General features: G+C 45.3%; 4 protein-coding genes across 4 annotated transcripts in view; 3 read left to right on the top strand and 1 right to left on the bottom strand.

Moving 5' to 3' along the window:
- Nucleotides 1–8,041, top strand: part of LOC138950506 (uncharacterized) — a 241,243-nt gene extending 233,202 nt beyond the window's left edge. Inside the window, exon 7 of the transcript XR_011450693.1 lies at nucleotides 7,633–8,041. The gene's annotated coding sequence lies outside the window, so the exon portion shown is untranslated. The remainder of the gene's footprint in view (nucleotides 1–7,632) is intronic.
- LOC138950518 (uncharacterized) overlaps nucleotides 1–20,719 on the bottom strand; it is a 272,384-nt gene that overhangs the window by 69,194 nt on the left and 182,471 nt on the right. The window lies entirely within an intron of this gene.
- LOC138950511 (uncharacterized) lies at nucleotides 11–8,041 on the top strand. The gene is made up of 5 exons (XM_070322241.1): nucleotides 11–621; nucleotides 2,934–3,115; nucleotides 4,238–4,738; nucleotides 5,408–5,775; nucleotides 6,411–8,041. The coding sequence occupies exons 1-5, from the start codon at nucleotides 55–57 to the stop codon at nucleotides 6,818–6,820; spliced, it is 2,028 nt and encodes a 675-aa protein (XP_070178342.1). The 5' UTR covers nucleotides 11–54; the 3' UTR covers nucleotides 6,821–8,041.
- Nucleotides 12,962–20,719, top strand: part of LOC138950516 (uncharacterized) — a 27,732-nt gene continuing 19,974 nt past the window's right edge. Inside the window, exon 1 of the mRNA XM_070322250.1 lies at nucleotides 12,962–13,700. The gene's annotated coding sequence lies outside the window, so the exon portion shown is untranslated. The remainder of the gene's footprint in view (nucleotides 13,701–20,719) is intronic.

Below are 20,719 nucleotides of genomic sequence, written 5' to 3'. Positions count from 1 at the left end.
AACGCCTGGTTCCCTCACCTTGAGAGCGAATCATACATAATCCCCCCGGCTCACATGGACACTGTGCAAGAGAGAATGGCATATATCGGTGACGGTGAGCGAATCCAGGTACTGAAAACACAGCAACAAATAGACAGAGATGAGAGTAGAGAGGTCAGGGACACTGTCCGCATAGACAGAGTGCTGAAAAATGTCCACCACTGCATGAATCAGATAAAGAACAAAGCCGCAAGGGAAAAACAAATTATGGTAATTCTGACCCAAGCTAAATTTGGTGTATATGGTGCCAATACCCAAAGCATCTATACTGGTGCAGCCGCCAGGAACACGAACAGCGTCAAAGCAGAGCCGTTGAACCTGAAGGAGGACTTTGTTGACCTGCTCGTCATACATCGCGAGCGTGGGATAATGATGGCGGCAATCATACCTCAGACAGAAGACGACCCCTTTGCAGTTCAAGAAGAACTAAAGAAGGCCGCTGCCTACCTGAAGCAAGCCAGAGATGTTGTGAGGCGCTCTGTTCTGGGTGACCTGGTAACACAGCCAGCCCTCCACCAGGCCATTGTCCTGCCCGACACAACGAGACGCTGTCTGGAGGAGGTGCTGCTAAACATGAGCGATGTAAGTTAACTCTTGACCTACACTCGCTCACACACGCAAAAACAGACGAACGCAGGAGAGAAGTAGAGAGAGAGAGAGAGAGAGAGAGAGAGAGAGAGATAGAGAGAGAGAGAGAGAGAGAGAGAGAGAGAGAGAGAGAGAGAGAGAGAGAGAGAGAGAGAGAGAGAGAGAGAGAGAGAGAGAGAGAGAGAGTACTCCGCTATCCAAGATCTTGTTAAAAATGTAATATCCTTTAAACTATAAGAGAGAAGAGAGAGAGAGGGGAGAGAGAGGGGAGAGAGAGAGAGAGAGAGAGAGAGAGTACTCCGCTATCCAAGATATTGGATCTTGTTAAAATGTAATAGGGAGAGAGAGAGAGAGAGAGAGAGAGAGAGAGAGAGAGAGAGAGAGAGAGAGAGAGAGAGAGAGAGAAAGAAAGAAAGAGAGCTAGTGAGAAATAGAGAGAGAGACAGGGAGAGAGAGAGAGAGAAAGAGAGAGAGAGAGAAAGAGAGAGAGAGAGAACGAGAGTGAGAGAGATGGAGAGAAAGGGGGGAGAGAGAGAGCCAGAGAGAGCCAGAGAGAGAGAAAGAGAGAGAGAGAAAGAAAGAGAGAGAGAGCAAGAGAAAGAGAGCGAAAGAGAGAGAGAAAGAGAGAGACAGAAAGAGAGAGACAGAGAGAGAAAGAGAGAGAGAGACAGAAAGAGAGAGAGAGACAGAAAGAGAGAGAGAGAGAGAGAGAGAGAGAGACAAAGAGAGAGAGAAAGAGAGAGAGATAGAGCAAAAGGTAGAGAGAGAGAGAGCAAAAGGGAGAGAGAGAGAGAGAGAGAGAGAGAGAGAGAGAGAGAGAGAGAGAGAGAGAGAGAGAGAGAGAGAGAGAGAGAGAGAGAGAGAGAGATTTGTTCACCAACGTAAAGTAAGGGCCAGTTCATAGCGCTAGGCTTTTTGTCCACACACTGTATGCAGTGTCTGTCCGTATGTCCGAACAAAAAACTTAACGTTAAGATTATCTCGGATGATTTTGAAGCTAGACCTCTAAACATTTGCAGACTTCTGGTATTTGATAATCTTCCGATTTGACCCCGATTTGATTGACCTTCGTCAAATGTTGGGGTCACAGCGGGGTCATGCTCATCAACTTTTTAAGTTTAGTTTCTTTCAGATATTTGGGTAACAAAGCCTCCACAGGGGCGGATCTGGGTTTTGAAAGGGGGGGGGTGCAAAGTTTTTTTTTTTTTTTTTTTTTTTGTATCTTATCAGCGAAGGCGCAAAGCGCCGAACCGATGGCGCGAAGCGCCGAACCGATGGCGCGAAGCGCCGAACCGATGGCACGAAGCGCCGAGCATGCTAGGGGGGTCCGGGGGCATGCCCCTCGGAATTTTTTTTTAAAAAGGAAGCAAAATTGTGCAATCTGGTGCAATCTGAGCGTGTAAAGTGCTATTTTCAGGTGATACATTTTTCTTCTTTTTTTTTTTTTTTTTTTTTTGTCCCGCTGGGGGGGGGGGGGGGGGGGTGCAATTGCACCCATTGCACCCCCCCAGATCCGCCCCTGCTCCATATTTCACACAATTGTAGGTGTTATTAATCAGCAGACATGACAAAATGTAGCTTGTTTCGAAAATGTTCACAGTAATAGCATGGACATGTTTGCTGGACAAGATGATCACCACTGAACATATCTGGAATATTACAGGTCACACTTTTGATCAACTTTTGTTCGATTATTCTGATGCCAACGTTCTCTTGAACATTGAATTTATGAAGCTGAAAGAGGATTTTTTATTATTTTTTTATTAGAGTTAAGTCTTAAAATGTGGGTTAACTTACAGAGGTTATGAACAAAAACAAAAAAAGGGTCTTATTGGGGGAGGTCGGGCATAAAAGGGGGTGGTTGTATTAGAAGGGAGGGACTCTTGTGGGAGTGGTGGTGGCGGGAGTCTTCCATGGGGGAGGGGGATCCTAAAAGGGGGGGGGGGGTTACATTGTTGTGGGACAAGACGAAGGCGAGTCGAATAAGCATTTGCTTTTTATTTTTTACTGGAGCTCTAAGAACAGTGACCTTGAATAGTAGACGTCATTTTTTTGTCGCGAAAACGACGTCAATTGTACTTTACGTAGCCTAATGCGCGTCAGCACAAACGGGAAACTCTTTTCCGAAAAGATGGTTTGCTTTTGTCCAGTAAGTTGTCTTTTAGGCTGGTAAACACTAAAGCAGGAATGAAGAGATTTCCAACTCAGGTAGGCCTAATGTTACACTGTCTTTGTGTGCATCGTGTATTAAACCATCCCTTGTGCCATTTCCCGCATTGTTTACAGTCCGTGTGTGTTGATCTCAGTTACAGGAGTTGCAGGAAGGCCTCAGCGTCGAGCCAGGTCGGAATGTCAGCCAGATATGTCTTTGTGAGGACGACATGGCTGACCAGACAAGGCTCGACGCGTGGTGGAGGGCAAGCTTGGAACGGAATGAGGGCGGGGACCCTGCCATGGATACAGCTACATACACACAGTTGGTTGCCAGGTACGTTGCATAGCTGTATCATATCGGTGAAGCGCACGCACACACGTTTGTTATTACTTGACCTAACGTAATCTATCTTTCTTTCTTTCTTCGACCCCCTCTCTCTCTGTCTGTCCGTCTCTCTCTGTCTGTCCGTCTCTCTCTTTCTCTCTCTCTCTCTCTCTCTCTCTCTCTCTCTCTCTCTCTCTCTCTTTCCCTCTCTCGTTCTCTTTCTCCCTCTCTCTCTTTCTCTCTCTCTCTCTGGCTCCCTCTCTCTCTTTCCATCTCTCTCTCTCTTCTCTCTCTCTCTCTCTCTCTCTCTCTCTCTCTCTCTCTCTCTCTCTCTCTCTCTTGTTTCTTGGGGCGGGGACGTAGCTCAGTTGGTAGCGCGCTGGCTTTGTAGCCAGTTGGTCGCTCTCAGCGCGGGTTCGATCCCCACGTTCGGCGAGAGATTTATTTCTCGGAGTCAACTTTGTGCAGACTCTCTTCGGTGTCCGAACACCCCCGTGTGCACACATGCGCACGAAAAAGATCCCACGTTCACAGCGAAAGTCTCAGGGCTTGGAAAACACGAAGACACGCATGCATCATCTCTCGTCTCTGATTATCATGATCGTATTTCGATACTTTGACGAGACAAACCCAATGCTGGTGTGTCGAAGAAGATAGCCACAGCGGGCTTGTTCGAATCAAAGTATCACACCATATCTTCAGCGTATTACCAATACCTGTCCCAATATAGACCAGTTGGTCTAAGAGGACGTTAAACCCTAATAGTCAGTCTTGTTTCTTGTTACGAATTCTCTGTTTTGATCTCGCCCTGTCTATGCCTGTTTGTGTTTTTGTGTGGATGTTTTTTTGTTCGTGGTCTTTGTGGTGATTGTTTGACTTGCTTTGATTTGTTTATTGCTTTGATTGATATACGCATACATGACTGTGTGTGTGTGTGTGTGTGTGTGTGTGTGTGTGTGTGTGTGTGTGTGTGTGTGTGTGTGTGTGTGTGTGTGTGTGTGTGTGTGTTTGTGTGTGTGAAACGGTATGTGTGTTTGTGTGTGTGTGCTTGTGTGTGTGTGTGTGTGTGTGTGTGTGTGTGTGTGTGTGTGTGTGATATACCTAATAATGTGTGAATGTGTATGATGACAGATTCTCCATACCACTGACAACGGTTGAGCTATTCCTCAGCAGACAGCCAAGACTACAGCTGTGGACCCAGGGCCATCTTGTTAACGCTGTTGGAATGGAGCATGGTCGACCCATGTCTTGCATAGCTCTGTTCCCGCAGCAGTTTCAAGTCTTGGAGGAGCCGCCAGACGACGACGACGTCGACGTGAGGATCCTCTGGGGCCCGACGGGCACTTCAAAAAGCGTAGTCTTGATATTGAAGGGACATTTTCTGCTGAGGAAGGGCTGCGGCACCGTCTTTGTTCTTCAGACGAGTAGAGATGGCGCTGCTGCTGCTTACCTTGTGGGTCATCAGGTGAGAGAGACTGCCGGACAGGGAGCCGGCAGCGTGCAGCTCGTCAACATGGTGGGGGTACGGGACAGGTGGGGATTGACAGAGGAAGGCAAGAAGAAAGTGGAGGAGCTGTGTCAACACGCACAGACACACGGACGCGTGCACATCCTGGCCGATGAGGCTGAGTGGTAAGAATGACGCTGTACACTGAATCTAACACTGCCTCCTGTCACTCTTGTGTTGGCCGGTGTGGTCGTGTTCGTTGGAAGGAAGTCTGATAATTCACAAATGTTATTATATTCACACCTGTTTTATAACAAGGTCATTCCTGGGCTTTTGGTCGAGAAAATCGGAAGATTTATGTAGAAGTAATGGCTCTTTATTTTGAAGTTTGAATAATAGACTGGGGCATGTTTATTAGATGTAAAATGTGAATTCAGCAACTGTCACTGCAGTGTGTACTGATCAGTGATGTTATCAATCTGTCCGATCAGGCGCCACCCTTTCTTTGTCTACCATTGGAAAAACTTGGTCAAGGTAACGAAGAGTGGAGCGAAATAACGTCATTCTGTTTACGTCATTATTAATCATTGCGTCATTTTATTTCAGGTTCACTGTGATTCTTATCCTGAACAGCAATCTTTGTGACTTCCTTTTTGCCAGGCGTTTTTGTTTTGTTTTGTTTTGTCAGTTTCGTAATTCCAGGTGAAATCAGCACGGACACACCTGTCCGTTCTGTTGCTGTGACGTCATCACGAAGATCTACACTGCGTTAAAACAACTGAGTTTTGTGAGAACTATAACACACCTGTCTGTTCTGTTTCTACACACTGACACACCTGTCTGTTCTGTTACAGTAACGTCATCGCAGAGATCTACCGGGCGTTAAAACAACGACACGTCCGGTTCACCTTGTGGGCAGCAGGTGTTATGCTAGATGTACCTGCCGACATGGAGCGTTACGTCCGCAAACTGACACAGCCCCTGAGAAGCCCACCTGCTGTGGTGAGAGAGGTGGAGCAGGCTATAGATATGACGAATGGAACGGTCCCGGCCTACACCAGGCCGCCAGTGTCCGCACCGTGCGACGGCCCACCTGTCCTGACGGTTGGTCACTATGATGATAGCTACCGCGGTGACAGACAGGGACATGAGGGTGACTTGACATGGCGGTGTGCACGGTGCGGGGAGCTGGTGGCAGACATGCTGCGAGATCTTCGTGTCGGTCAGTACACCTCTGTCTGTCTGTCTGTCTGTCTGTCTGTCTGTCTGTCTGTCTGCTGTCTGTCTGTCTGTCTGTCCGTCTATCTGTCTGTATCTGTCACTCTGTTTGTCTCTCTGTCTGTCTGTCTGTCTGTCTGTCTCTCTCTCTCTCTCTCTCTCTCTCTCTCTCTCTCTCTCTCTCTCTCTCTCTCTCTCTCTCTCTCTCTCTCTCTCTCTCGGAATGCAGTAAGTGTCAGTCAGGTTGTTGTACATTTCGATGACGTCATTATACTTACAAGAAACATTGATATTTACGTCATTTACTGTGACGTCGTTACATAATATCGTCACAAGTCTGCCAAGGTGAGGTGTTGAACCCTAAATAATATAAAATTGTTTTTCCTATTTTCAGGTGGTTGTGGTGCTGCTGGTGTAGTTGTAGTCTCTGTTCACGTGTTGCTGCAGCCGGTGTTGGTGCGGAAGTTAGACATGGGTCGTCGTTGTTGTTTGTGTCGTGGTTGTTGTTGCTGGTGATGGTGGTGTCGTCGTCGTCGTTGCTGTTGTTGGTGTTGGTGTTGTTGGTGTAGTTGTTGCAGTCGGTGGGGATGTATATTACACAACGACGATGTGATGTTGACGGTGTGTGTGATGTTTCAGGTTGCGATGACAACGCTCCCCACGGGCAGGGCGGCCTCACCTACAGCGACGTCTTTGTGCTGGGTATCATGCACTGTGACACAGACACACCGGATGATCACCTCTTGTCACCAGCACCCTTCATCCGGGGCCTCGAGTCACGCGGCGTCCCCACCCGTAAGGTGGCTCATAACGACACAGCGGCCGTTAGACAACTGGCTGAAATGACATCGGGTCCCACACAGAGAGCGGCAGGTAGGGGTCGAGACGAGGCGGTGACGGTGGCCAATGAGAACACAGTATGGGGCTTGGAGAGACACGTCGTCGTCTACCTGGACCCTGGGTATGATGATGGTGGTGCTAACACTACCGGCCGCCTGAGATCCATGTCGCGGTCCACGGCCCAGGTGATCTGGGTGAAGAATGTTTGAACATAGACAGCGACAGCGACAGCGACACTGAGTGACACCCACATCTCGTCGCCGCCACCACCACCACCTGTCTCAACTACACATCCCGCAACGTCCAACGATGTCTAACAACAACAACAACAACAACCGTTGAACTGAAATTCAGCATTTTATTGACTCCATTTACTGAAACTCAGCAATACCTGTCCTTACAACCTGCCGCTCTCTGACAACTACGACGACAACATCATCCTCTACCACGACATCCACCACCATCCGCCACCATCACCACCGACACCGACAACAACAACCCGAGTGACATTTTTATCGTTTTAAAATACGGAAAGAAAAATCACTCAACACATTGCTTCTTGTTCACTGACAAGCGCATGATTTCATTAAAAATTAGCGTCATCAAGAAATGACGTCACGGACAGACAGTAAATTTTCTAGGGACAGTGGAATGCGTGGTCTATCTCCATGGAAACATCCATGAACATGCTAACAAGAGAGAGAGAGAGAGAGAGAGAGAGAGAGAGAGAGAGAGAGAGAGAGAGAGAGAGAGAGAGAGAGAGAGAGAGAGAGAGAACAAATACAGAGAGAGACAGAGAGATGGACAGAGAGAGAAACGGACAGAGAGATGGACAGAGAGAAACGGACAGAGAGATGGACAGAGAGATGGACAAAGAGAAACGGACAGAGAGATAGACAGAGAGATGGACAGAGAGAAACGGACAGAGAGATGGACAGAGAGATGGACAAAGAGAAACGGACAGAGAGATGGACAGAGAGAAACGGACAGAGAGATAGACAGAGAGATGGACAGAGAGAAGCGGACAGAGAGATGGACAGAGAGAGAAACGGACAGAGAGATGGACAGAGAGATGGACAGAGAGATGGACAGAGAGATGGACAGAGAGATGGACAGAGAGAAACGGACAGAGAGAAGGACAGAGAGATGGACAGAGAGAGTGGGAAAGGGGGAGAGAGAGAGGAAATATCATGTTGATACCATACGTCTACCGCAGAGAATTGTTTTTGGATATTTTACTGAAAACAACAAATACTGTAATATCAATCCAGTGTCAAAACTCTTCCGGTTCCATAGCAACACATAGAATATAGTCAGTGCAGTTTTGTTTGTGTGTGAAATAGTAATTCTCCAGAGCTGTGCACCATTCTGTGACATACATTTTCAGTCCTTTAAATGATTAATACATTCTACGTATGATGAATTTGAAATCTTGTTTTCTTCATTTTCGACAGTTTATCTGCGCGAGCATGTGTGGTGGGTGCTTTGATGTGTGTGTGTGTGTGTGTGTGTGTGTGTGTGTGTGTGTGTCAGTGTGTGTGTGAGTGTGAGTGTGTGTGTGTGTAAGTGTGTCTATGTGTGTTTGTGTGGGTATGTGTGTGTGTGTGTGTGTGGGCGTGGGTGTGTATGTGTGTGTGGTTGTGTGGATGTGTGTGTGGGTGTGTGTGTGTGTGTGTGTGTGTGTGTGTGTGTGTGTGTGTGTGTGTGTGTATTGCACGCATCTCTCGTTTAAAACAAAGAATTGTTTTGCTCTTCTTTCCTTTGCCTTTATTTTGCTCCATCCCTTTCTCGATTTTTCTCGCGTATTCTCTCTCTCTCTCTCTCTCTCTCTCTCTCTCTCTCTCTCTCTCTCTCTCTCTCTCTCTCTCTCTCTCTCTCTCTCTCTCTCTCTCTGTCTCTCTGTCTCTCTCTCTGTGTCTCTCTCTCTCTCTCTCTCCCCCCTCTCTCTCTCTCTCTCTCTCTCTCTCTCTCTCTCTCTCTCTCTCTCTCTCTCTCTCTCTCTCTCTCTCTCTCTCTCTCTTGTTCCTTATTTGGACCACCTCGGTTCTAAACAAAAATAAGATGAACGCTCAAAAACATTTGCATTCGCTACAGTTATCCTCTTAAAAACATGTGCGTCTGTCCAAACAGCCGTGGATGCACATGACACAATTACAACACCGTAAGTCTGTTACACCTTTGTTTCACATTGGTGAGAGGGGAGGGGGGGGGAGATGGGCGGGTGGTAATTGAACACTTAATGTGACGCTTAAAGCCGATTAAATTTGGGAAGAAACAAACATTCGAAACAAAGAAATTGCTATATAAAACAGCTTAAACTGCATTCATTATCTCTATTGTTGATCCTGTGTTATGTTTAACGCGGGGAACACAGACAGATAGAGGCAGACACATAGAACAATAAAGAGATAGACAAACAGACAGATAGAGACAGACACATAGAACAATAAAGAGAGAGACAAACAGACAGATAGAGACAGACACATAGAACAATAAAGAGAGAGACAAACAGACAGATAGAGACAGACACATAGAACAATAAAGAGAGAGACAAACAGACAGATAGAGACAGACACATAGAACAATAAAGAGAGAGACAAACAGACAGATAGAGACAGACACATAGAACAATAAAGAGAGAGACAAACAGACAGATAGAGACAGACAAATAGAACAATAAAGAGAGAGACAAACAGACAGATAGAGACAGACACATAGAACAATAAAGAGAGAGACAAACAGACAGATAGAGACAGACACATAGAACAATAAAGAGAGAGACAGACAGACAAATAGAGGCAGACAAATCGACAGAGAGAGGCAGACAACAGACAGATAGAGACAGACAAACAGGCTGAGAGAGATAGACAGACAGACAGAGAGAGATAGACAGACAGACAGAGAGAGATAGACAGACAGACAGACAGACAGAGAGAGATAGACAAATAGAAAAATACAGAGAGAGAGACAGTGTCTGGCCCTCGTCAATGTTTCATAATTGTATTTCTGCCTGAGTAAGGTCCCTCGATGAGTGCATCGCGGCCTGGATGTGCAGTAGTGTGAGACCAACAAGAGTCCGGGTAAGCTTGCTCCTTTCATCAAGGCCTACCTCTTTTCACCGCCTTTGTGGGTTATGGTATTAGGGGAAGGGCTCCTAATATGGACAGGCGCCTAATATGAACCACTTCCTGTTCTGACAAACTAACGGTGCTGGAGCACTCAGAACAATTTCATTCGCGGTATTAACCCTATCTGGATAACTTGCACATGTCAAAACAGAGGCAGAAACCCAAACCACAAAACCGTTAGACTTTTTCTCTTTTTTACACTTTTGGCAGGGTTCACTCTTAATGTGACGCTTAAGACGAATCACTGGTTTCTGTCAACAGCCAAAGCTGTTATCACACACAAATTGCTATAATTATATGACAGCTAAATCTGTATTTGCTACATGTTATGAGTGTTGACCCCGAGTTTCTACTACAAACAAAAAAATAATAAAGCAACATTTCAAAGTATTTGTGTGATCTCCTAATTTGGACCACCTTCAACAAAGAGAAGAAACAAATAGCTAAAAATATGTTTTGATTAACTCATTAGGAAGCTTGCTGAAAATAACCTATAACTAGCCGTCGATCTTTCAACAAATGATATAACACATAGTCTTCTTTTCGTGGACGTTGATAATTTCATTTTTTTTTCTCTCTGTTTTTGATAAATTTCTTTAGTTACCTGCTGTGCTTCAAATAACTTTCTCGTCAAAACGCAACAGATAAATCTAAAGCATATTTGAATCAGTCTGACTTGCACAATCTTCTTCTTCTTCTTGTCGATCACACTTGTTATAATATATTTGTCAGCCCGGACAGCGAGACGAATGATGCCGTCTTCTCCAGGTCTTCCTTTCCTCCGTACAGCTTGCAGTGGAGGGAGACTGCAGTTGGCCACACGGTTTTTCTCAGACTCAAGGATGGTGCATCGCTGGAGGATGTGTTCAGTGGTCTGGTCCTCTAGTCCACAGCTGTACGTAGGGCAGGGGACCAGCTTCATCTTTTGGGACATGTGGGCATTTAGGCGGTTATGTCCAGTGCGGAGTCACACCAGCACGACTTGTTCATGTCGCGTGAGGAGATGATAATCATCCTTCCGTTTCTGTGGCCTAAACACTGCCTTGATGAGGGTTTTCTTCTCCATGAAGCTGACAGGGTTGTCTGTTTGGTCTCCCTGTGCTCCGAGTTTGGCGAGCTTGTCTGCCCTCTCATTTCCGGGAATCCCGCTGTGGGCAGCTAACCACTGCAGTACCACTCGCCTTTGTTGTTCGACGTTGTGGAGTTTCTCCATGTGACTTGCACAATAAGTTGTATAATGTTATTTTAAAGGAAGGGGGGCTTTTTATAGTGATTCGGGAAGGCCTCTTCACTGGTCCATAATAGGTGCCCAGGCTACTGATAAAGACCCATTGTGAATTTGTCTGTATTTAGTTTTTGCTGAATATCTACCACAGCTAATTCGCTCTAAATAGGCATAACAGTTAACTAAATAGAGATTGACTACTAAACACAAAATGAAACTTCTCTGCAAGAAAACAAGCTAGTTATCAGCATGAAACAAAAAAGTGGTCCATATTAGGCAACCTTCCCCTATAATCTTGTACTACTGCATTTATGCCACCCCCCACCCCCCAACAAAAAAAAATAAAAAAAATAAAAATAAAGGCTCAACACCACCTCCAAGATCAAAAGATGAGTTCATCGCGACCCGGGTGTGCAGCAGTGTGAAACGTCACGAGGGTCCGGGTACACGTATCAGGTGGCCGTGCTGAAGTCTGTATGTTGTAAGGACCAGTGTCGTCACAGCTCAGTCTCTGTCTGTACCAACCTGTCGTCAACACCACAGTAGAGACTTGTTACAAGCTGTGTGTATTGTATATGTAACCTGTCGTTGATATGATAGTAGAGATTTGGTACAGGCAGTGTGTAGTGTATCTGTAACCTGTCGTTGATATCATAGTAGAGATGTGGTACAGGCAGTGTGTATTGTATTTGTAACCTGTCGTTGATATCATAGTAGAGATGTGGTACAGGCAGTGTGTATTGTATTTGTAACCTGTCGTTGATATCATAGTAGAGATGTGGTACAGGCAGTGTGTAGTGTAATTGTAACCTGTCGTTGATATCATAGTAGAGATGTGGTACAGGCTGTGTGTACTGTAATTGTAACCTGTCGTTGATATCATAGTAGAGATTTGGTACAGGCTGTGTGTACTGTAATTGTAACCTGTCGTTGATATCATAGTAGAGATTTGGTACAGGCTGTGTGTACTGTAATTGTAACCTGTCGTTGATATCATAGTAGAGATTTGGTACACGCTGTGTGTACTGTAATTGTAACCTGTCGTTGATATCATAGTAGAGATTTGGTACACGCTGTGTGTACTGTAATTGTAACCTGTCGTTGATATCATAGTAGAGATTTGGTACAGGCTGTGTGTACTGTAATTGTAACCTGTCGTTGATATCATAGTAGAGATTTGGTACAGGCTGTGTGTACTGTAATTGTAACCTGTCGTTGATATCATAGTAGAGACTTGTTACAAGCTGTGTGTACTGTATTTGTAACCTGTCGTTGATATCACAGTAGAGATGTGGTACAGGCAGTGTGTAGTGTATCTGTAACCTGTCGTTGATATCATAGTAGAGATGTGGTACAGGCAGTGTGTAGTGTATCTGTAACCTGTCGTTGATATCACAGTAGAGATGTGGTACAGGCAGTGTGTAGTGTATCTGTAACCTGTCGTTGATATCATAGTAGAGATGTGGTACAGGCAGTGTGTAGTGTATCTGTAACCTGTCGTTGATATCATAGTAGAGATGTGGTACAGGCAGTGTGTAGTGTAATTGTAACCTGTCGTTGATATCATAGTATAGATGTGGTACAGGCAGTGTGTAGTGTGTATATGTGTAACCTGTCGTTGATATCATCGTAGAGATGTGGTACAGGCAGTGTGTAGTGTGTATATGTGTAACCTGTCGTTGATATGATAGTAGAGATGTGGTACAGGCAGTGTGTAGTGTGTAACCTGTCGTTGATATCACAGTAGAGATGTGGTACAGGCAGTGTGTAGTGTGTAACCTGTCGTTGATATCATAGTAGAGATTTGGTACAGGGAGTGTGTAGTGTGTATGTAACCTGTCGTTGATATCATAGTAGAGATGTGGTACAAGCTGTGTGTATTGTATTTGTAACCTGTCGTTGATATCATAGTAGAGATTTGGTACAGGGAGTGTGTAGTGTGTATGTAACCTGTCGTTGATATCATAGTAGAGATGTGGTACAGGCAGTGTGTATTGTATTTGTAACCTGTCGTTGATATCATAGTAGAGATGTGGTACAGGCAGTGTGTATTGTATTTGTAACCTGTTGTTGATATCATAGTAGAGATTTGGTACAGGCAGTGTGTAGTGTGTATATGTGTCTGCGTGTCTTTGATCTGTCTCTCGTAGTGTAGAGTGTTTATGTAAATGCGTGTCTACGCCCTGTGGGATTAAGTGTAGTGTTCGCCGTACTGACTTCAGCAGTTTTCTGTGCAGGGATAAATTTCAGCATACTTCTACCATTTTGAGAACTGCTCTGATATCAAGGAAACAGCTTCAGGACGTCTGTGTGTGATGTATTATCTGCTGTGACCTGGTGAAACACTGACTGAAGCTAACGAGTTGTCAGAAATAATTTATGACTGCAGCTAACGAGTTGTGAGAAAGAAACATTGACTTTAAAGCTAACGGGTTGTGAGAAAGAAACACTGACTGAAGCTAACAAGTTGTGAGAAAGAAACACTGACTGAAGCTAACGAGTTGTGAGAAAGAAACGCTGACTGAAGCTAAAGAGTTAAGTTGTGAGAGAAAAAACACTGACTGAAGCTAACGAGTTGTGAGAAAGAAACATTGACTTTAAAGCTAACGGGTTGTGAGAAAGAAACACTGACTGAAGCTAACGGCTTGTGAGAAAGAAACACTGACTGTGGTGAGAAAGAAACACTGTTTGGAGCTAACGAGTTGGGGGGATAACTGTGGATTGCTTTGTTCAGAGGTAAGTCCCTGTAAATGGATTTGACTCATTTAACCTTCACCGTGTTTTCGAGTACGACCCAGAGCCAAATAAACATCTATGCATCGTGAAATCCTTTGCCATTTTTGCTTAAGACTGGTGTAAAGAAACTTAGCAAAGATACCAATATATTTAATTTCATTCAAACTATCTATGACATTTTAAGGCAGCCTGCTGGATCATCTGGCACACTTTTCGGATCAAAGAATTCCATAACAGTGTGAACTTATTTACTATCTGGGTTATTGTAAGTTATTCCGTTGTTCATGTTGTATATTTCTTATGTAATTGTTGTTGTTACCAGACCGCGTATTGATATCCCCTGGACAAAGTCATGAAAATTATGATGACATTACCAACACAACACAGAATGATCAGCATTTGTATGGGTGTGTGGATACTCAAGTACCACACGGCACAGAGAACGCATTCACATGTACTCATCGTCAACAATGCAGGGTTTTTTTTATAGTTTTTTTGAATATATTTTTTTTTTAAGATTATTAATCTTTGTACATACTGATTTTAGACCAACAAGCCAGAGTGCAAAACCGTTGATTAGGCGTTATTTTACCCTGCAAGAAACTCTCAGAGAGCTTCAATCTTCATCGTGCCCCCCATCCCCCCTCCCCACACCCCTACCCCCACCCACCAATAATCCAACCCACAACGCAGTTTGCGACCCGGATGTCTATAAGTGTGAGACGACGCAATGACACGGTGCACGTATCGTGTATCGGAACTGATGCCGCCTCGTTGTGGGTCCATTCTTGTCAGCGTTCTGCCCGTGTCACTGCAGAGAGGTCGTGTTGCTTTCCTGTACTGGCCAGGCTTGGAGAAGTGTACTGTCTGTGTTTTGCAAATAAAACGTGTTAACAACCCACAAACACAAACCGATGTGGTTGGTTCTTTTCATTTCTTTATTGTTAATTTCAAGTTCAGCAGTAAAGTATGCTTTGTTTTGTTCGAAATTCAACGCATGGCTATATGTAGCCGTGTGGAGAATTCACGGCAATATTGTTCCTAGTGTGTTGTTCCTCTATTTTATTCCCTACGAATAAGGATAAGGAAAAGATTGTATATAGTCCTGTGAGGTTACCCTCGTGGAAATTCGGGCAGCTTTCTCACTGGGGAAAGCGGGCTGCCATACAGTATACGGCGCTACCCATTTGTTTTCTTTTTTCTGCATGCGTGTATTCATGTTTTCAAGCCCTCAGACTTTCACGGTGAACTTGGGTTCTGTATTGTGCGCATGCGCCGTGCACACGGGGGTGTTCGGACACCGAGGAGAGTCTGCACAAAGTTGACTCTTGGAAATAAATCCCTCGACGAACATGGGGATCGAACCCACGCCGATAACGACAACTGGTTTTGGCGGTTGCAGAAACACACACCCCAAAACCGTCAGGCTTTTTCGCTTTTTTTCACTTTTGGCAGCGCTCACTCTAAATTCGCCGTCTAAAACGGACTCGTTTCTGTCCACAGTCAAAGCTTTTATCACACAAAAATGGCTATATATGACAGCTAAGACCGTATTTGTTACGTACATTATAGCAGTGTTTACCCCCAGTGTCTACTGTCACAAGCGGCTTTAATATTAGCATACTTTTATGCTGTGGGGTTAAATGTATTGTATTGGAGCGCCTGTGTTCCTCTATTTCGCCTGTCATAGGTAGACGCTGGTTAACTGCAGGTGTCTCGTGGAGCTCGTGCTCAGGTATTTCACGTGTGTTTTGCTTGTATTTTGTAAGGTGAACTCAGAGCTAAATTCGAGCTCGTAGATACTCCTTTTTATTCATTCGTTCTTTGCCTTTAGCCGAGGGAAGATAGCTTGCGTTCCAAGCGAATCCGTTCTTCGTTGAACGTAGGGTCTGTTTGCGTAGAGCAGATGCCGGAAACCTGTTATCAACGGCAGGGGATATGTATGGCTACTTCAATACAACCAGGATGTGGTTGTTGTATTTCACCATGCGGAGGCTACTCTGAACTGGCCTACTACTGAGGAGACTGATGATGTCTGCCGCTCCACTTTCGACGACGGCACTGCTCGCCTGGCAAGGACTCGACGTCACCGATGACTCCTGTCGCTTCGCACCACGGCCTCGTTGACTCCGGTTCATGAACGATTTCGGATACGCAAGCACGGTAACATTAGCCTTAGCCCGTCCTAACAGCTAAACGTGCAGGAGCTATAACGTCATAATGAACTGAGCGAAAGTGAGAGGTATGAAAGTTTCTAAATAATTATTCTTTGTTGTTATAGGCTTTAATGCTGGTTGATCTTTGTTGTCGTTGTGGATATTGCCGAAAGAAAGATTTGTATAGTTAGATAGAGAGTTGTGTGTGTATTTATGTTATGTATAATTGATTGTTTGTAAGAAACGTCCTTAATCTACTGTTCGTGTCAACTTGTGTTTTGTAGTCGGAAGAGCAAGATTGTTTTGAGTCGTGGATGACAGACTGCGTGCGTGTTTTGTGCATGTGTGCGTGACAAATGGGGGCTCGTCCGGGATTCCTTATTATTACATCGTCACCTATGATTTTGCTCTGTTCGTCTGTTTGTTTGTACCGTCTTGTCAGGTTTGATTTTTGAATAGGGATGATTGAATAACATGCTTGTACGTGCTAAGGCTTAACCTGATTTTCACAGCGGCCACCTGTGAATACTAGCCGGTGCTGGGTACATGTCTCGACGTTGTTTATAGCATTTTTCCCTGTTGTAACTTGTCTGGAAATGTTGTAGATTGAGATGTTTTGCTTCAGAATTTTGCTGTGAAGTAGCTAGGTTGCTTTTTCATAGTTGGCGACTTAACCATTTTACATTTGTTGTGAGAAATCATGTCGGGATCCAAATCTCGCAATGCTGCTCTGGCAAGTTTTTCTACCCCTGATCATGGTAATTCTCCACCCCGTATGACACTTACCACGCCAAAGCATATGGATGGAGCTGCTGTTGACCCTATTGAAAAATCTAGTTCCCTCACGTCAGCTCAAGAAATTATAGCCGCTAGGGGACGTGCTTTGGGCGTTCGATCAGGGGCTGCTTTAGCAAAATACGTTCAAGAAGAGGAAGCAGCTCAACGGAGACTACTTCAAGAAGAGGAAGCAGCTCAACGGAGACTACTTCAAGAAGAGGAAGCAGCTCAACGAAGACTACTTCAAGAAGAAGAGGAAGCTCAACTGAGAAAAGAAGAAGCTCAACGAAGACTTCAGAGGGAGGAACAGGATGCTCAACGAAGACTTCAGAGGGAGGAAGAAGAAATCAGAAGAAAAGTACTTCGAGAAGAGGAAGAAAACGACCGCCGCCGACGTCTAGCTGAACTGGAAGAAGAAAGAGTTCGTGCAGAGATAGAAAAGACTAGGAGAGAAGAGACTACTTCAAGTTCTCGTAGTAGGGCTATTGAACCAGTTCGTCTGAAAATAGATCCATTTGATGAAGCCAAAGAGGATCTCGACACCTTCCTAGGACGATTCGAGAGAGCAGCAACTCTCAGTGGCTGGGACAGGGAGAGTGACTGGGGAGCTCGGCTGGGAGCCCTCCTGAAAGGTTTTGCTGCCGATGTTTACTTGGAACTGCCAGCTGAGGATGCGGGAAACTTTGATGTCATTGTGGACGCCCTTAGAGGATCTTTTCGCTGGACGGCTGACTCGTATCGTTCTAAGTTTCGACTCGCGGCCAAAAGGGGAGAGGAGACGTTTATACAGTTTGCTACCCGTCTTCGAATCTGGTTTGAACGGTGGAGGAAAGCCGCGAAGAAAGAGGAGACCTATGCTGGAATCCGAGACCTCCTACTGATGGAACACCTGATGGACCATGTGTCTGGGGACCTCGCGGATTTCATCCGGCAGCGCGAACCGGCGAACGTCACCGAGGCCGCCGAACTAGCTGAGAGGTTTGCTGCATCAAAAAGAGCCAGGAAAAACCCGGTTACTGCGACTGGTCGAGTCGAGAAGAACACGAAGGACATTGAAAATCCTGAGGAAGACTCTGCCCCAGTTAGTCCCGTCCACCCCAACGGCCCTTTTCCCAAGAGAAATTGCTACGGTTGCGGTAAAACTGGGCACATCCGTAGGAATTGCCCGCATTCAGCATCGTCCTTCAACGTGCGGACCGTCACCAACGTGAGAACAGTTGTAACGACGCCAGGAACCACTGCTGCCACATCAGAGTTACCTACCCTTTGTGACCCATGTAGCCAACTGTCGTATACTCCTTTATGCACGGTCAGTATCAATGGATCGCAAGTATCTGCTCTTCGTGACACAGGCGCCGACGGACTGGTCATTGACTCCTCTTTGGTAAAAGACTGTAACCTCAAGCAGGGAAGTCAAACTATTCGTTTCGCAGCAGGGAACGTTCAGAAGACATGTCCTACTACGATCGTACATTTAGAGTCCCCATTCTTCTCAGGGAACGTTGTCGCTATTGTGGCTGACCAGCTAACATACCCCGTACTCATCGGAAACCGGATCGTTCAGCCTGGAGGAGAAACCCTTGAAGTTCCTGTGTACCGGGCGAAAGCTCAACCTGTCAAGATAGCCGCCATTACTCAAGTTAAAAATACGCTAGAAAAAGAACCTCCTAAAACCCTACGGATGAAGGACTCTGGTCTAGGTGTTACCAGAGAGAAGTTGATCCAGCTACAGACGCTTGACCCAACTCTGTCTAGGGTGCGGGAGCTGGCAAAAGGGAGGAACCCTACACCATCCGGGAAGAAAGGAAAGGTGAAATTCCTTTGGAAACAGGGCGTCCTGCATCGCCTTTTCATAACCACGGAGAAGACCTTCAGTCAGGTGGTGGTGCCCGAGACTCTTCGTTCGGGTATTTTGAGACGATACCACAATGTTACTAAGACTGGTCATCTTGAGACAAAGAAAACTAAGAATAGACTCTGGCATTCGTTCTACTGGCCAGGGATGGAGGGCGACATCAGGCGTTATGTTCATTCCTGTGATGTTGGCCGTCGAGCTTTACCCAAAGGAGGATTACCCAAAGCTCACCTTGGAAAGTTGCCCCTCATAGATGAACCTTTCCGGAGAATCGCTGTCGACCGTGTTGGCACATTGACAGTCTCAGAGAGAGAGAATCGCTACAGACTGATCACCAGTCCCTTCAACATCTACAGAAGACCAAGACGACCAACGGACGCTTGATGCGCTGGGCCCTGTTGCTTCAGACATTCACGTTCCGCATCAGAGCAATCCGAGGATGCGACAACGTCGGAGCAGACTATTACAGCCGCATTGTGTAGAATTTTTGTGACGAACCGTAGTTCGGTTTGAGTAGGGGGGTTTGTCACAAGCGGCTTTAATATTAGCATACTTTTATGCTGTGGGGTTAAATGTATTGTATTGGAGCGCCTGTGTTCCTCTATTTCGCCTGTCATAGGTAGACGCTGGTTAACTGCAGGTGTCTCGTGGAGCTCGTGCTCAGGTATTTCACGTGTGTTTTGCTTGTATTTTGTAAGGTGAACTCAGAGCTAAATTCGAGCTCGTAGATACTCCTTTTTATTCATTCGTTCTTTGCCTTTAGCCGAGGGAAGATAGCTTGCGTTCCAAGCGAATCCGTTCTTCGTTGAACGTAGGGTCTGTTTGCGTAGAGCAGATGCCGGAAACCTGTTATCAACGGCAGGGGATATGTATGGCTACTTCAATACAACCAGGATGTGGTTGTTGTATTTCACCATGCGGAGGCTACTCTGAACTGGCCTACTACTGAGGAGACTGATGATGTCTGCCGCTCCACTTTCGACGACGGCACTGCTCGCCTGGCAAGGACTCGACGTCACCGATGACTCCTGTCGCTTCGCACCACGGCCTCGTTGACTCCGGTTCATGAACGATTTCGGATACGCAAGCACGGTAACATTAGCCTTAGCCCGTCCTAACAGCTAAACGTGCAGGAGCTATAACGTCATAATGAACTGAGCGAAAGTGAGAGGTATGAAAGTTTCTAAATAATTATTCTTTGTTGTTATAGGCTTTAATGCTGGTTGATCTTTGTTGTCGTTGTGGATATTGCCGAAAGAAAGATTTGTATAGTTAGATAGAGAGTTGTGTGTGTATTTATGTTATGTATAATTGATTGTTTGTAAGAAACGTCCTTAATCTACTGTTCGTGTCAACTTGTGTTTTGTAGTCGGAAGAGCAAGATTGTTTTGAGTCGTGGATGACAGACTGCGTGCGTGTTTTGTGCATGTGTGCGTGACATCTACTGCAAATAGAAAATAATAGCAAAACCTCAAAGTATGTGTGAGTCCCCTAATATGGACCACCTTCAACAAATCGAAGAAAATAAAAGCTAAAGGCAATTTTAATTAATTCATTAAGAAGCTAGCTGAAAATAACCTATGAGTAGCACTCGAGATTTCAAAAAAATATAACAATTTTTTTCTTTTTTTGGGGGGGTGGAAGTTGATAATTTCACTTATTTTCACTCTGTTTTTGATAAGCTTCTTCAGTTTGCTGGTGTACTTCAAATAATGCTCTCATCAACCCGAAACAGATAAATCTAAAGCATAATTATTTGAATTAGTCTGACTTACACACTAACTTGTAACATGCTATTTTGAAGTATAGAGGGCTTTTTTTTTTAAAGTGCTATTTTCTTTTCTCCTTAGTTACTTAAATCTTGTTAAAAAATCTTGATCACCTATAAACAAGTTATAACTCTTGTGGGGAGCGGGGGAGGGGGGGGGGGGGGGCGGGGCGGGGCGGGGCAGGGCGGGAGAGGTTGAGGGATGAGAGGAGGACTGGTGGGGAGGTGGGGGGGGGGGTTGGGGTGGGGGGGGGGGGGTTGAGGACAATCAGGAGGACATCCTGCAGCATCAGAGTGTTAGTAGAGAGACAAATTTGCTATTAAAATGTCGGAAGATTTTAAGTAGAGGTAATTAAAGGTGGTCGTCTACATTTTTGCTTTTTTTCAATAATCTTATGGTTAGATTTCGCTAAAAAGTTATGTCAGATGACGAATGAACCATGGGGAAAAAGTTATAGAAAAG

This window comes from Littorina saxatilis, linkage group LG16 (assembly GCF_037325665.1).
Source record: "Littorina saxatilis isolate snail1 linkage group LG16, US_GU_Lsax_2.0, whole genome shotgun sequence".
Taxonomy (NCBI): domain Eukaryota; kingdom Metazoa; phylum Mollusca; class Gastropoda; order Littorinimorpha; family Littorinidae; genus Littorina; species Littorina saxatilis.
The sequence above is the reverse complement of the archived record's forward strand: the minus strand, read 5'-3'. Positions and strand labels throughout refer to the sequence as shown.

What these genes read in the sequence shown, in the direction of transcription:
- LOC138950511 (XM_070322241.1), top strand. Translation starts at nt 55, where the DNA reads ATGGACACTGTGCAAGAGAGAATGGCATATATCGGTGACGGTGAGCGA. An exon ending in CTGGCCGATGAGGCTGAGTG is followed by an intron (nt 4,739 to 5,407) that starts GTAAGAATGACG and finishes GTTCTGTTACAG; the next exon opens with TAACGTCATCGCAGAGATCT. An exon ending in GCTGCGAGATCTTCGTGTCG is followed by an intron (nt 5,776 to 6,410) that starts GTCAGTACACCT and finishes GTGATGTTTCAG; the next exon opens with GTTGCGATGACAACGCTCCC.